This window comes from Sorex fumeus, unplaced genomic scaffold (genome assembly GCF_029834395.1).
Source record: "Sorex fumeus unplaced genomic scaffold, SorFum_2.1 ptg000122l, whole genome shotgun sequence".
NCBI classification, from domain to species: Eukaryota; Metazoa; Chordata; class Mammalia; order Eulipotyphla; family Soricidae; genus Sorex; species Sorex fumeus.
The window spans coordinates 60,362,436-60,376,766 of NW_026606179.1; the positions used below are offsets into that span (position 1 = coordinate 60,362,436).

At 54.3% G+C, this 14,331-nt stretch overlaps 1 protein-coding gene across 1 annotated transcript in view; it reads left to right on the plus strand.

The window, feature by feature from the left end:
- Positions 1-3,628: 3,628 nt before the first annotated feature.
- Positions 3,629-14,331, plus strand: part of HSD17B2 (hydroxysteroid 17-beta dehydrogenase 2) — a 59,337-nt gene continuing 48,634 nt past the window's right edge. Inside the window, exon 1 of the mRNA XM_056137016.1 lies at positions 3,629-4,207. Coding sequence (XP_055992991.1) covers positions 3,934-4,207 — 274 coding nt within the window. The 5' untranslated portion in view covers positions 3,629-3,933. The remainder of the gene's footprint in view (positions 4,208-14,331) is intronic.

The window sequence follows — 14,331 nt, forward strand, 5'->3', positions numbered from 1 at the left end:
ACTCTCGGTAGCTTGCCGGGCTCCCCGAGAGGGGCGGAGGAATCGAACTCGGGTCGGCCATGTTGGCTTCGTGCAAGGCAAACGCCCTACCGCTGTGCTATCGCTCCAGTCTACAGTCATACCACCCTGAACGCGCCCAATCATAAAATCAAATAAAATTAAAAAAAAAAAAGACTGGGCCTTTGATGCATGACAAACAGGAAACAGAAGGACACACAGAAACGCAGCTGGAAAGCTGGGCCAGGAGGCGGGCACCTCATCTTCCTTGCATGATCCTGCCCCCACTTCTGGTCCTGAGCACCGAGCCAGGAGTCAGCCCTGAGCACAGCTGGGCGTGGACCAAGGAGCCTCAAAACAAGACAAAGAAGCCAAAGATCCTGGCTTTGACTCTCGCCCTGGGAATTTGGGGAGGCCCAGTCAGTTCACAGATCTGAGCTGGCCACGGGGCGAGTGGACGGGTGCCCGCTTTCCACCCTGTGCCCGGGAAAGGGGGCGCTCAGAGGCGCCCGGGGCTTGGGGGTACCGAGCAGGAGCAAGAGGAGAGTCGTGGGACCGACCTCCTTTCTTCAGCGGGGATTGGGGGGCTGGGTGTGGCCAGTCTGCGGGGGCCTCACCCAGGGTCTTAGCATGGAGCACCCGAAACCCCGAGGGCCGCCAAGCCTGACGTCTTGGTCCTAAGCATCTGAGTGGACAGTCACCGGGAGGGGCACAGTCCCTTCCCCTTGATGTAGGGAGGAGGCGGATGGGGACGGCCCCTCCCCGGGCGATGGCAGGAAATTCCCTGGGCAGTAATAACGCTGAAGTTGTGAACTTGCCGAAAACGGGAACTAAGGCCTGGTAAGACCCTCACCTGGAGCCAGCAACGGCCCCCGAGGAGACTAGAAACCTGCCCATGAAGGAAATTCCTCAAATACCCTTGGACCTCCGGATTAACCCGAGGTTAACCCGATTAACTTTAGCGATTCAGTTCAGAGAAGACTTCAGAACATTCCAGACCAAGGCATCCGGAGAAGAGACTCTGGAACAGCCACCCTGAACAAAGGAAGCGCGCACATAAACGGTCCGAGCCCGTGTGTTGCCTGAGCCCACGTAGCCGGGCACATGTGTCGCCCGCATCTCCCCACCTGAGGTGGGGACTTTCATGCTTTCCTGTCTAACGCTGGGGTGTGTGTCGGGGCTCTCCCCGCCCTCGGAGAAGCCTGGATTCTCTCTTGAGCACTCTCAGGTACTCTCCACTCTCTCTCCCCCCTTCCCTTCAAAACCTCCAAATAGGGGCTGGAGCAATAGCACAGCGGGGAGGGCGTTTGCCTTGCACGCGGCCGACCCGGGTTCGATTCCCAGCATCCCACACGGTCCCCTGAGCACCGCCAGGGTTAATTCCTGAGTGCAGAGCCAGGAGTAACCCCTGTGCATCGCCGGGTGTGACCCAAAAAGCAAAGCAAAAAAAAAAAAAACCCTCCAAATAAAAACTGTGTCATTTCACTGCTCGTCTACTCCTGAAATTCCTTTCTGCAAGGTGAGACGAGAGCCCAGTAACCCTGGGCAGTAACCCTGGGTCCCGGTTGGCAGAGGCAGATGGGGAGAAAGTGACCGTCTTTGAACCACCCGAGGGCCCCGCCCCTGACATCACTCTGTGTCTCGGGTTGGAGGGCCCCAGAGGGCGGGACCCCTGCCCCTGGGGGGGAGCTGGCAGGAGCAGCCAGTCCTGGGTGCAGATGTGACCCTGGGACGGAGGGGCTGGGGGGGCGGGGGGCTTGTTCTGACAGCAGGAGCCGGGCCGTGGGGAGGGGGGGGGATTCTGGCCCCTCCCCCAGCTTCCTGTGCTGGAGCCGCCCCCAGCAGAGTGGTGGCAGCTGAAAGACCCCCCCTGCTGGTTTGCGGGTCCCCCACTCCCCACAGCTTTCCGGAGAACTGAGCCCAGCACCTCCAGTCACCTGCGGGCTGGGCCAGGGTGTCTCCCGCCTTCCCCCCCCACCCCCACCCCCGCCCCCAGAAGCGCAGCCTCCTGATGCTAGGGGCTATTCCTTTCCGCTCTCCTCCTCCTCCTCCTCCTCCTCCTCCTCCTCCTCCTCCTCCTCCTCCTCCTCCTCCTCCTCCTTTTCTTGAAGGTGCAGTTCCTGCCAGCCCCTCAGGGCGCGGGGCGCAGGCCAGCAGCTCGGAGGCGGTCCACGCAGCCAGTGTCCGGCCTTATCTGAATTCTCCGAGGCAGGGACTGGCAAGAGGAACCTCTTTTTTTTGTTTGTTTTTGTTTTTGGGTCACACCCGGCGATGCTCAGGGCTTCCTCCTGGCTCTGCACTCAGGAATTACTCCCGGCGGTGCTCGGGGGACACTATAAGATGCTGGGAATCGAACCCGGGTCAGCCGCGTGCAAGGCAAACGCCCTACCCACTGTGCTATTGCTCCAGCCCCAAGGAACCTCTTTTCTCTAATTATTTTCCTTCATTTTATCTTTTCTTTCCCTTTCTTTCATTTTTGGTGGGGTGTGGGGCCATCCTGGCAGTGCTCAGGACTCATTCCTGACTCAGTGCTCAAGGCTCACACCTGGCTCTGTGCTCAGGGTGACTCCTGGCTCAGTGCTCAAGGTTCACACCTGGCTCTGTGCTCAGGGTGACTCCCAGTTCAGTGCTCAAGGTTTACAGCTGGTTCTCTGCTCAGGGCTCACGCCGAGCTCTGTGCTCAGGGCTGACTCCTGGCTCTGTGCTCAGGGCTGACTCCTGGCTCTGTGCTCAGGGCTGACTCCTGGCTCTGTGCTTAGTGCTCACTCCCAGCTCTGTGCTCAGGGATCACTTCTGGCTCACTCCTGACTCTGTTCTCAGGGCTCACTCCTGGCAGGTTCAGGGACCAAATGAGGTGCTGGGGATTGAACCTGGGTCTGCTGCATGCAAGGCCAGTGCCTTAGCCCCTGTGCGCTCTCTCTCTCTCTCTCTCTCTCTCTCTCTCTCTCTCTCTCTCTCTCTCTCTCTCTCCAGCCCATAGTGACCTCTTATTTATAAGCCCAACCTCTTCCTCTGCTTCCTCTCTGAAAAATGAATATAACAACATAATCTTGACGTCTTTTCTAAGATTCCAGTGAAACTAAAGGAAGGATGGGCTGGTCCACCTAGACGCCCAAGGTCTTTTTACCCAGTGCCTCAAACCGAGAGAACCAGTGGGGCATTAAGGTGCAAAAGCTCTGAAAGAGCCCTCAGTGCTGTGTGATGTTGCCCAAGGCGCTTGCCCTCTCTGAAATTTCTCCAGTCCTAACAGAACTTCGTTGAGAAGGCGTTCAAAGCTTGGCAGGCAAGAGGCCTCCACAAAGAGAATGAAGGAATGAATGAATGAATGATTTCCTGCCCTCGGCCCCTGGGACAGGTCAGCCCTCGTGGAGGTCATTTTCAGTTGTCTTTGCTCTCTCTGTCATTTCTTCTCCACTCCAGTGAGATCGAAGTGTTTTCCACCTCCAGGTGCAGATAACACACACACGCACACACGCACACACGCACACGCACACACACACATCACACACGCCCCGTGAGCTGGCGTTTTCTTATTCACTGTGCAAACTCTATCTTTTTAATTATTAGCCAACTAATGTTTCTTCAGAGTGGAACGGCCCAAACAAAGCAACAACCAGGAGCAGCAGCAGCGTGACGGCGTGTGCCGTGTGTCGTGGGTGAACGTCTGTCCCCGCCGAGCACGCAGGGGGCGTGAAGGGGAGCAGGGAGTGCGCGCGGGCTCTGGTATTTACGTGAAAGGCACCCGGGTTAAATTCCCCACCGGCAGGCAGGCAGGGATCACCGCCGGGGCTGCTTGATCCGGGCTCCGTCCGAGTGTGCGGGCTGGTCCTCGCCCTCCCGGGTGCCTCTCCGGTCGTCACATACCCTCGGCTGCTGCTCCAGCCCGCCTTGTCCCCGGGACTGGCCGGTCCTGAGCGTGCCAAGGTGTCTCCGAAAATGAGCACTTTCTCCTCTGAGACGGCCGCCGCGTGGCTCTGCCCGGCTGTCGCGGCGGTCTTGGGAGGGACAATTCTTTGCCAAGTCGAGAGTCGCCCGGGGCAGAGGGGGACAAAGGTGGTCTGCCTGGCGGGCCTCTGGGGAGGGGCGTGTCTGCTCAGCCTGTCCGTCTTTTGGGGTGCCCTCCTGTTCTCCGTGGGGTGCCTCCTCGCGTACCATCACTTATCTGGCCAAGCGCTGTTACCTGTGGATCAAAAAGCCGTCCTGATCACAGGTAAGTGGGTCCTCCCGCAGGGAAGGAGTTGGTGCTCGGCTGTGCCCGAGCGGGGTGTGAGCCACATTTTGGCTCAAAAAAAAAAAATGACCATCCTTGGCATGGAGTAAATGAAACGCTCATCCCCAAGTGGTTTTGGCTTTGCCCCTCTTCGCGCTGGGCGGGCGGCTGGGGCCGGGGTTGCACCCGGCACGGAGCGCTCATCCCGGCCAGCAGCGACCCCCGGGTTTCCCCACGGCCGGACAGTCCCCGAGGGTTCTGGCACCTTGAGCGGAATTTCGCTCCGAGAGGAGGGTTTGCCTGGCCGCTGTCACGGGCGGATGAGAGATGGAGGTGTTGCGGGTCTCACTCGAACCTTTGTCCTAGGTCTGGCTGGCCACAGCCCGCTAAGGTGGTTAATTGGCTGGCATTGGCGGTGTGTTCGGAGCCGCGGGCTCGTGGGCTGGCTGCTGCCCGGCTCGCCTCGCCTCTCCTCTCCTTCTATGCTCCTTTTTTTTTTTTTTCCCTCCCCGCACCGCAAGTGTGAAGGCAAATTAAATTTCCTCCGGGTCGTAAAACTGGTTGGTTTGCTTGCGAAGCGGGAGCTTGGATAAGTCTTTAATTAGGATTTCCTGGCCTTATCCGAATCCAGAAATTTCTGCCAAGTAAGGACATCGGCTACAGAACCATTCGCTTGGAGGAGGTGATCTTCCCTGTCTGTCCCCCGTTGGGAGACCCTCGCCGAGCTGCCGGCAAGCACGGAGTTGGGGGTGGGGTGGGGGTGGATGGAAGCACACCAGGGGATTCTCAACGGGAGGCAGCTCTTAGCATCCTTAAGGGGCTTCTTCAAGGACAAACAAAACCAAGCCAAAACCCATTTTGCATTTCCAAGGTAGAAGACTCAGCAGCGGGGCGTGGGCTGGGCTCGACCTTCCTCTCGGACGGACGTTTCTTCCTTCCGGCAGGCTGTTCAGATGGCTGCCTGGGTCTTCGGATTTTTCTCTAGAATGAATTCTCTTGACGATCTGATCGGCACCAGCATGGAAAGCCGGGACTGGGTCTTAGCCCTTCCGTCACGCTGCATTTCAGCACAATTCCAGAGTCACTTCTGTCCTTTCACATTAGCATGAGGGAAGGCAAAAGAACCGAACATGTTAATCTGTATACATAATGCATCTGTCTATATTAATGGCAAGGCCACGCCTGACCCAAGGGATTGTCCCGGAGGGAGGTACAAGGTTCTTGGGAAATCAGTTTTAGGGAGCTTCACTTCTGAGGCTAATAAATAACCATAAACATTGAGGATCAATACATGTCAGCTGTCAGGTTGAGCAAGAAGACCTGCTCCCGGGCCAGCGTCAGTGCTTCCTAGCATGTTTCCGAAGACACAGACCCCAAGGAAAGCTCACACAATACCTGCCGGGTCAGCGAGCCTGTAGCAGCTCCTGAAATGTTCTGACTTGTGCTTAGTGTGACCTTTGCAAATGACTGATTCAATTAGGCAATTCCAGCCCAGTGACTAAGCCCTGAACGAGGTACTGAGCAGTTTGCCAGTTGCCATGAGGGAGAAGGATATGCATGCAAAGCAGCCAACTGCATGGAAGGTAACTGCATATAAGGTAACTGCATGGAAGGCAGCCAACTGCATGGAAGGTAACTGCATATAAGGTAACTGCATGGAAGGCAGCCAACTGCATGGAAGGTAACCGACTGCACATTAGGTAATTGACTACACGTAAGGTAACTGACTGCATGTAAGGTAACTGCGTGTAGGGAAACCGACTGTATGTAAGGGAACTGACTGCATGTAAAGTAACTGCATTTAAGGTAACTGACTGCATGCAAGAGTTTCATATGTGACAGGACGCCTGGCAGTTGTGGTCTCTGCGGTGTCTATTAGGGAATGCAGACAGAACCTTGTGCATGTAAGGAACCTGAGTGCATGCAAAGTTACTGCATGTAAGGTAACTGAATGCATGCATGATGTGTTGCCATCAGGTCCTTTGCCATGTCCATGGGGTGCCATGGGTTTCATTGTAATTCTAGAGAAAGTTTCAAGACCTTTGTACCATACTGAAAAATTTGAAATAAATTCATTTGGTTGTTTTTTTTTTTTAAAGAAGTGGCAGTAGCTACCATGACTTGAGATAACCCTGTTTGCAATTGTTTGTGTTTATAACTTTGTATGTATGGTTCCCCAAGTCTGCCAGGAGTAATGCCTGAGCACAGAGCCAGGAGTAAGCCCTGAGCACTGCCAGGTGTGGTTCAGAAATCCAAAACAAAAACAAGACAGAACAAAAAAGTAAGTAGGCCAACGCAATTAGTAGCCTTCTGAAGTATAAAGGAGAGAGAGAGAGAGAGAGAGAGAGAGAGAGAGAGAGAGAGAGAGAATACGTTTTCGTTTTCATATACCTTGCAGTTGCCTGGGTATTTCACTTGAAAGAAGGGTTTAAACCCATCTATTGTAGCATGAATCACTTCACAGTAAGACAAAGGAAAATGATTACCGTTAATTGCCACATACAATTAAAAAGGGTTCTTTGTTCAGTAACATTGATTATGTGCAAGTGAGAGTCGGCACTGCATTAATCCAAGATTGGTTGATTCTTGAAATCTCTTTCGCTAGATTAGCTTTCACTTCAAGGGAATCTGCTCTCTGGGATAGAAACCTAAATGCTTAGCGGTAAAAAAGTATGGATTTTTATTTCCCAAAATGCTCCTTGAGCTGCTTTTGTCGTACCATTTGTAATGACCCGAATCATCGAAGATTTTTGTTGCTCTTGGTTTGTTTTTGTGTCTCACCTGGTGGTGCTCAGGGTTACTCCTGGCTCAGTGCTCAGCAGTTATTCCTGGGGGTGTTGGTGGACCTGACGGAATGCCAGCGGTCAAACGCGGGTTGGCCACATGCAAGGCAAGTGCCCGCCCTGTCGTCACACTGTCTCTCCAGCTTTGCTGTTGTTTCGGGGCCACTCCTGGCTCTGCGCTCAGGAATCACTTCTGGTGCTGGCCCTGTGTGGTGCTGGGGAATCCGGGTCGGCCGTGAGCCAGGCCAGCACCCTGCCTGTTGTCTGTCTGGCCTCTTTGAACAGTTTCTAATGCGACAGGACGCCTGGCAGTTGTGGTCTCTGCTGTGTCAATTAGGGAATGCAGACACAACCTTGTGCCGGAAAAGGGGGAGAGGCCCCAGACTGATCTGGGAGTGGGGCCTGGCACTTGGTACATGCCCGGTTGTGGGTTGGGGCAGATGTCTCAGGGGGCTGAAACACAAGCTTTGCATGCAGGGTCCTAACTTCCATTCCCAGCACCTCAGGGGGCCCTGGTGCAGCAGAGGTGGTAAAACACTTTTTTTCCCCTTTTTGGGCTACACCTGGGCGATGCACAGGGGTTACTCCTGGCTCCTGAACTCAGGAATTATGCCTGGCGGTGCTCGGGGGACCACAGGGGGTGCTGGGAATCGAACCCGGGTCAGCCACGTGCAAGGCAAACGCCCCACCCGCTGTGCTATGGTTCCAGCCCCGGTGATAAAAAATTTTTAAGATTTACTTAAAAGGGGATAAAAACCCTAAGGTGCAACTTAATGTGAAAAATGTCTAAGTCTAAATAAACGTACATTTCTCACTTTATGTCAGACCCATCTTTTCATATACTTTTCTTTTCCACATAATTTTCTTTTTCTCTTCCTTTTTTTGTTCTTTTACCTTTTTCCTGGGCTGGAGCGATAGCACAGCGGGTAGGGCGTTTGCCTTGCACGTGGCCGGCCCGGGTGACCCGGGTTTGATTCCTCTGCCCCTCTCGGAGAGCCTGACAAGCTACCGAGAGTATCTCGCCTGCACGGCAAAGCCGGCAAGCTCCTCATGACTTACTCGATATGCCAAAAACAGTAACAACAAGTCTCACGATGGAGATGTTACTGGGCCCGCTCGAGCAAATCGATGAACAACGGGAGGACAGTGCTACCTTTTTCCTGGGCTGGAGCAATAGCACAGCGGGTAGGGCGTTTGCCTTGCACGCGGCCAACCCGGGCAACCGGGGTTCAATTCCTCTGCCCCTCTCAGAGAGCCCGGCAAGCTACCAAGAGAAGCCTGGCAAGCTCCCTCTGATGTATTCGATATGCCAAACACAGTAACAACAAGTCTCACGATGGAGACGTTACTGGGCCTGCTCAAGAATGAACAACGGGAGGACAGTTCTACAGAGAGTGCTACATTTCAGTTGGGAGGAGGGAGAGGGAGCACTTGCAAGTGTATATCAAGAAGTGTAGCTGGATCCGAGCATTCAAGTTTGGGGAAGTTTCTTTTAAAGTTAAAACCTGACGGAAGGTGGCTCAAAGGGCCACCACACGAATGTCTGAGCCCTGGGTTTAATTTCTGACCATGCAGGAATGCTCCCTCCACCCTAGTCAAAAAAAAAAAAAAAAAAAGACAAACGTGGGGAAAGGACAGACACAAAATAACATCGCATTTCACAAAATTATTTAGCACCGTCTGATTTAAAATAGTGAAAGGTTAAGAAATGATCTGAACAGTGATCACTGTATCACTGTATCACTGTCATCCGTTGTTCATCGATTTGCTCGAGTGGGTTCCAGTAACGTCTTTATTCGTCCCAGCCCTGAGATTTTAGCAGCCTCTCCTTACTCCTCCTTCCCAACGCTGCCGTATTGGAGGCTCTCTCAGGGTCAGGGGAATGAGGCCCGTTATTGTTACTGTTTTTGGCATATCAAGTATGCCACGGGTAGCTTGCCAGGCTCTGCTGTGAGGGTAGGATACTCTTGGCAGCTTGCATGGCTTCAAAATACTGCATTGTTCTCTCCCCGGAGCATATTTTATAGTCTCTGGATCTTGGCCGTTGATGAGATTGCATGGCAGCCGGGGGCAGTTTGTGGGTGTGACTGCCAAGCTACTGGAAAACTGGGGGTCTGGCTGGAGGAGGCCCAGCCCCGATCTGAGCAGGCTTGGAGATCTCAGCCCTGGGTCCCGCGTACCTGGGTTCTTCTGCTGGTTCCTTCATGCGTGAGGCTCGTCTGAGTGTGTGGAGAGTGGCCTTGAGGATGGCTGTGACTGGGTTCTGCTTGAGGCAGGGAGGGAGAATAGGCCCATGGAGGACCAGGCAGCTGAGTCTTCAAGTCCTGGGTATGTCCATTATGATGGTCATCTTGGGGTACGGTTGGAGCTTAGATGACAGGGACTCTGGCTCTTGGTGGCCGCTGCTGACATGACCTTCATTTGGGAGAATCGACAGGGGCTTGTGGCTGGAAATGGCCTCTGGATTCCTGCCTCCAAAATGGCCAAGTGACCCAGACCGCAGGACATGGTCCTCTACAGACCTATTCGCTGTGTGCTTTTGGGGTCCTCAGCATTTGACTTTTAGACTTCTGTTTGCTCTGTCTGTCTTCAGAGTTTGGGGCACACTCAGCAATGCGCAAGGCTGACTCCTGACTCCGTGCTCAGAGATTCTGCCTGTCTCAGAGGTCATATGCTATGCCGGGGAATGAACCCTGGTTGGCCGTGTGCAGGGCCAGCACCTTAATTATCTCTCTGGCCCAGGATTGTCTTTTTCCTTCTCAATAAACTGGAAATAATCACACACACGTGAATGGAATTAGTGGATGGCAGAGAAGTGTTTTATTGTACTGGGGTGGTGAGGAGAAAGTTCAAGAACAGAAGAAGAACACAAAGCAAAAAAAAAAAAACAACAACAAGGAATTTCAGAAAAGGTTAAGAAAGAAATGAAGGGATTGAGTGATAGCACAGTGGGGAGGGTGTTTGCCTTGAACGCGACTGACCCAGGTGTGATTCCCAGCATCTCATATGGACCCCCGATCACCACCAGGGGTAATTCCTGAGTGCAGAGCCAGGAGTAATCCCTGTGCATCGCCGGGTGTGACCCAAAAAGCCCAAAAAAGAAAAAAGGAAGAACGAAATAGAGAAAGAATACACGCGTAGGCACAGCAACTGTGACCTGCAGCTTCTGCCCGTGTTGGGAGAAACAGGGGGAGAACATCAAGTTATCCTGCAGGGAACAGGATCCAAGCTTTCTTGACCCTGAGCCCACATTCACTGGGGATAGAGACGTCCCCCTCCTCCGAGGATGGTGCTTTGTCCTACCCTCTGAACTTGCCAGAGATAGAAAAGGTAACTTGGGTTTTCATGCCCATACCTGGTCTGTGGATCCCTCTGTTCTTTCTCACTTGCCTTGGGCGCTAAGTCCTGAACTGGCACTTCTCTGGGGCACAGAGTGAAAGCTTGCAGGACCTCACTGCCCAGACCTCACAGGCACCCTTAATGAGAGCCGTGCACAGGGTTGAGGAGGATGTTCTGGGTGCCCAGAGGCCAGTAGGGGCAGCGCCTATATGGACAGCTTGACAGAGAGGAACTGCCTTAGAAATGGAAAATGTGGGGCTGGAGTAATAGCACAGCGGGGAGGGCATTTGCCTTGCACGCGGCCGACCCGGGTTCGATTCCCAGCATCCCATATGGTCCCCCGAGCACCGCCAGGAGTGATTCCTGAGTGCATGAACCAGGAGTATCTCCTGTGCATCGCTGAGTGTGACCCCCCCCCCCAAAAAAAAGCAAAAAAAAAAAAAAAGAAAGAAAAAGAAATGGAAAAGGTGCTTTCTAGGGCCAGAGAGATGGTCCAATGGTCAGGCACAGGCCTGGCATGTGCCCTGGGTTCAATCCCCAGCAACACCCACTAAATAGTAAATAAAAAGCAGGCTTCTAGAAGGAAAATAAGAAGGTCATCTAGGCTGACTGGTTGAGGTTATGTGTACACAGCCAGTGCTCATTAAAATTTGTTGAGTCACTTACTTTTTAATTGGAATTTCAAAACAGGGCACAATCGGTTAGGGCCTCGGGAGAGGAAGGGGTTTATTTTATGTGGAGGTTCATCTCCCAAACAGTCTGAGGTGCTCAGTGCCTCTTCTGGGACGTGCTCAATAAGCCCCAGGAAGTCTTATTAAATTGCCCAATTAAAGTTTTAAAGTTGAATACAGTTGGCATCCTCTTGGGGTTTGAATGTCTTTAAATTTCACATTAGGTTATTGAAATGGATAAACCGTGGCCACAGCCTCGGGACTGAGGGAAATTAGGTCTCTGCACTCAGAGCTTTACCTACTTAGCCTCTGACTCGCAGGGCCCTTCCCAACTTGGAAGTCAGAAAGCTGTGTCCAAGGTCGCTGAGCCATGAAGGGGCAGTGCCCAGGCATCTCTGCCTCTAAAAGTCCCTGCTGAGTGCTGTCGCCGCCAGGGGGACAGCCCTGGCTGCTGCGAGCCCATAGCAGTGTCCAGAAGAGAAAAATGTGCCCCTTTGTTTGTATCTATTTATTTGCGGGGGGGGGGGGGGTGTTGGGACCACACCTGGTGATGCTCAGGGGTTACTGCTGACTCTGCACTCAAGAATCACTCTTGGCAATGCTGACCTCGTGGGATGCCGGGGATCGAACCTGGGTCGGCCATAAGCAAAGAAAGCCCCTTACCCTTTGAGCTATTCTCCACCCACTAAAATGGGCCTGTTTAGCCTGGAAGTAAATGCTGGGCACAGATCCAGAGTTGGCATTTGCTTGGATGCAGGTGAGGCAAGAGGAATTGAGGGTCCCCTGGAAGGGAGGCTGGAGACTTGAAGAGGATGATTGTTGGATATCGGATCTGGAGGATTTCGTGGTGGTGGTGTGTGTGGCAGCTGCAATCTAGAACTAGACCTTGGGCGGGTTTGAATCTAGAACTGGACCTTGGGCGGATCTGAATCTAGAACTGGACATTGGGTGGGCCGGAACCTAGAACTGGACGTTGGGCGGGCCCGAACCTAGAACTGGACCTTGGGCGGGTCTGGACCTAGAACTGGACCTTGGGCGGGTCTGAACCTAGAATTGGACCTTGGGTTTGAATCTAGAACTGGACCTTGGGTGGGTCTGAATCTACAACTGGACGTTGGGCGGGTCTGAACCTAGAACTGGACGTTGGGCGGGTCTGAACCTAGAACTGGATATTGGGCGGGTCTGGACCTAGAACTGGACTTGGGCGAGTCTGAACCTAGAACTGGACTTGGATGGGTCCAAACCTAGAACTGGTCCTTGGGCGGGTTCGAATCTAGAACTGGACCTTGGGCGGGCCCGAACCTAGAACTGGACCTTGGGCGGGTCTGGACCTAGAACTGGACCTTGGGCGGGTCTGAACCTAGAATTGGACCTTGGGTTTGAATCTAGAACTGGACCTTGGGTGGGTCTGAATCTACAACTGGACGTTGGGCAGGTCTGGACCTAGAACTGGACTTGGGCGGGTCCAAACCTAGAACTGGTCCTTGGGCGGGTCCTAACCTAGAACTGGACCTTGGGCGGGTCTGGACCTAGAACTGGACTTGGGCGGGTCCAAACCTAGAACTGGACCTTGGGTTTGAATCTAGAACTGGACCTTGGGTGGGTCTGAATCTACAACTGGACATTGGGCGGGTCTGGACCTAGAACTGGACTTGGGTGGGTCCAAACCTAGAACTGGTCCTTGGGCGGGTCCGAACTTAGAACTGGACCTTGGGCGGGTCTGGACCTAGGACTGGACCTTGGGTGGGTTTGAGAAGGAGGTTACGGAATGTGAGCAACAGAGGGAGGGCGACACGGTTTTCGTGGGTGAGCCATGCGGGGTGCCCTCGGGAAGGACCCCCTACCCTGCGGAGGAGCTGAAGGCTGCTCGTCCCTGCAGGGGCTTCTCCAGCTGTTGGGGGGTGAGTGAGCTGGGAGCGAGCCAGGTGCGCAGGTGAATTGTCCTCCCTCCGTGTCATGGGCGGGACACAATGGGACTGGCCTGTCAGCCCACCGGCTCAGGCACTCGGTTCTGAGAGTTCTTTTGGCTGGGGTCACCTGGACGGAAAGGGCAGCGTGACATGGCCGAGCGGGGCTGGCCCCATTGTTCGGCGGCACCTTCATTGTTGCCTTGCTCGGGACAGGGCGTTGTCTGTGGTGACTTGACTTCTCAGCCCGCGTCTGCTTACGCAGGACCAGGCACCCACGGAGCATCCCAGGGCCCCGTCAGAAGTGCTCTCCTGAGGGCTGCTGATGCCCACTTAGCGGCGGGCAGAGTCCACGCCAGCCCTGATCATGCTCCTCTGGACACAGGCCCCTGGGCCATCCAGTCCGGGTTGCCACGCTCCTGCCTGCTCCCTGCCCCCGCCCGTGGCACCATCCTTGGCCCACTTCTCCCGAGCTGCTCCGGGCTCAGTGCTCTTCCTGAGCACTGCTGCCGCTGGAGTTTTGTGCCCTGGAGGCTGTTGGAGCATCTCACTCCCGTGCCCGCATATTTAGGCAAACTCTCGGCATCTTCTAGAACAAACTTCCCTTGGGTTCTTTCTGTCCATTGTGGGTTTTTTTTTTTTGCTTCTTGGGTCACACCTGGAGACGCACAGGGGTTCCTCCTGGCTCTGCACTCAGGAGTTACTCCTGGCAGTGCTCAGGGGACCCTATGGGATGCTGGGAATAGAACCCGGGTCGGCCACGTGCAAGGAGAACGCCCTACCCACTGTGCTATCGCTCCAGCCCCCTGTCCATCGTGTTTGGAAGCTTCTGTTGCACCGAACCAAAGAGGGAGGGACTGGGAAGCAGCAACGTGTCCAGGGGTCAGAGAGGGACGGGCAGCGTGGGGCGGCAGGATAGGGCAGGGCGCACAGAAGCCTCGTGCAGGAGACGCGGGCAGCCGCAGGAACACACCTGGCTTGGTGACCCTCCATCCCTTCCACCTGGCCACAGAGAGCCGTCTCTTCTTTAGCCTAAGACTCACGCTCTGCCATATTCCCGTGCTCTGTCTCCCCCTACGCCTACCTCAGACGATCCTTTCTCTGTGCTCAGAACCACTTGCTCCCATGAATCCATGTCCCGGACACAGATGAGATAAAAGTCCACGGCACCAGCAATATGCAGGAGCAGAAGCCGCTAGAAGCTTGACTGGGTGGCCTGAGGGGCAAGGACTGAGGTGGAAGCGTTGGCCTTTGGGCTGGGGTCCAGCGGGGTTCGGTACAAAGAGAACCCCAAGTCTAGCTTGGAGAGTTAGACGCTCTGTTAGTCCGTTGCGATACTGCGGAGGAATCCGGCTCTCACTGGAGTCTTTTGTCTTTCTTGCTTTTGTTTGGGGGGCCTGGAGTGACTCCTGGTGTAGTTCTCA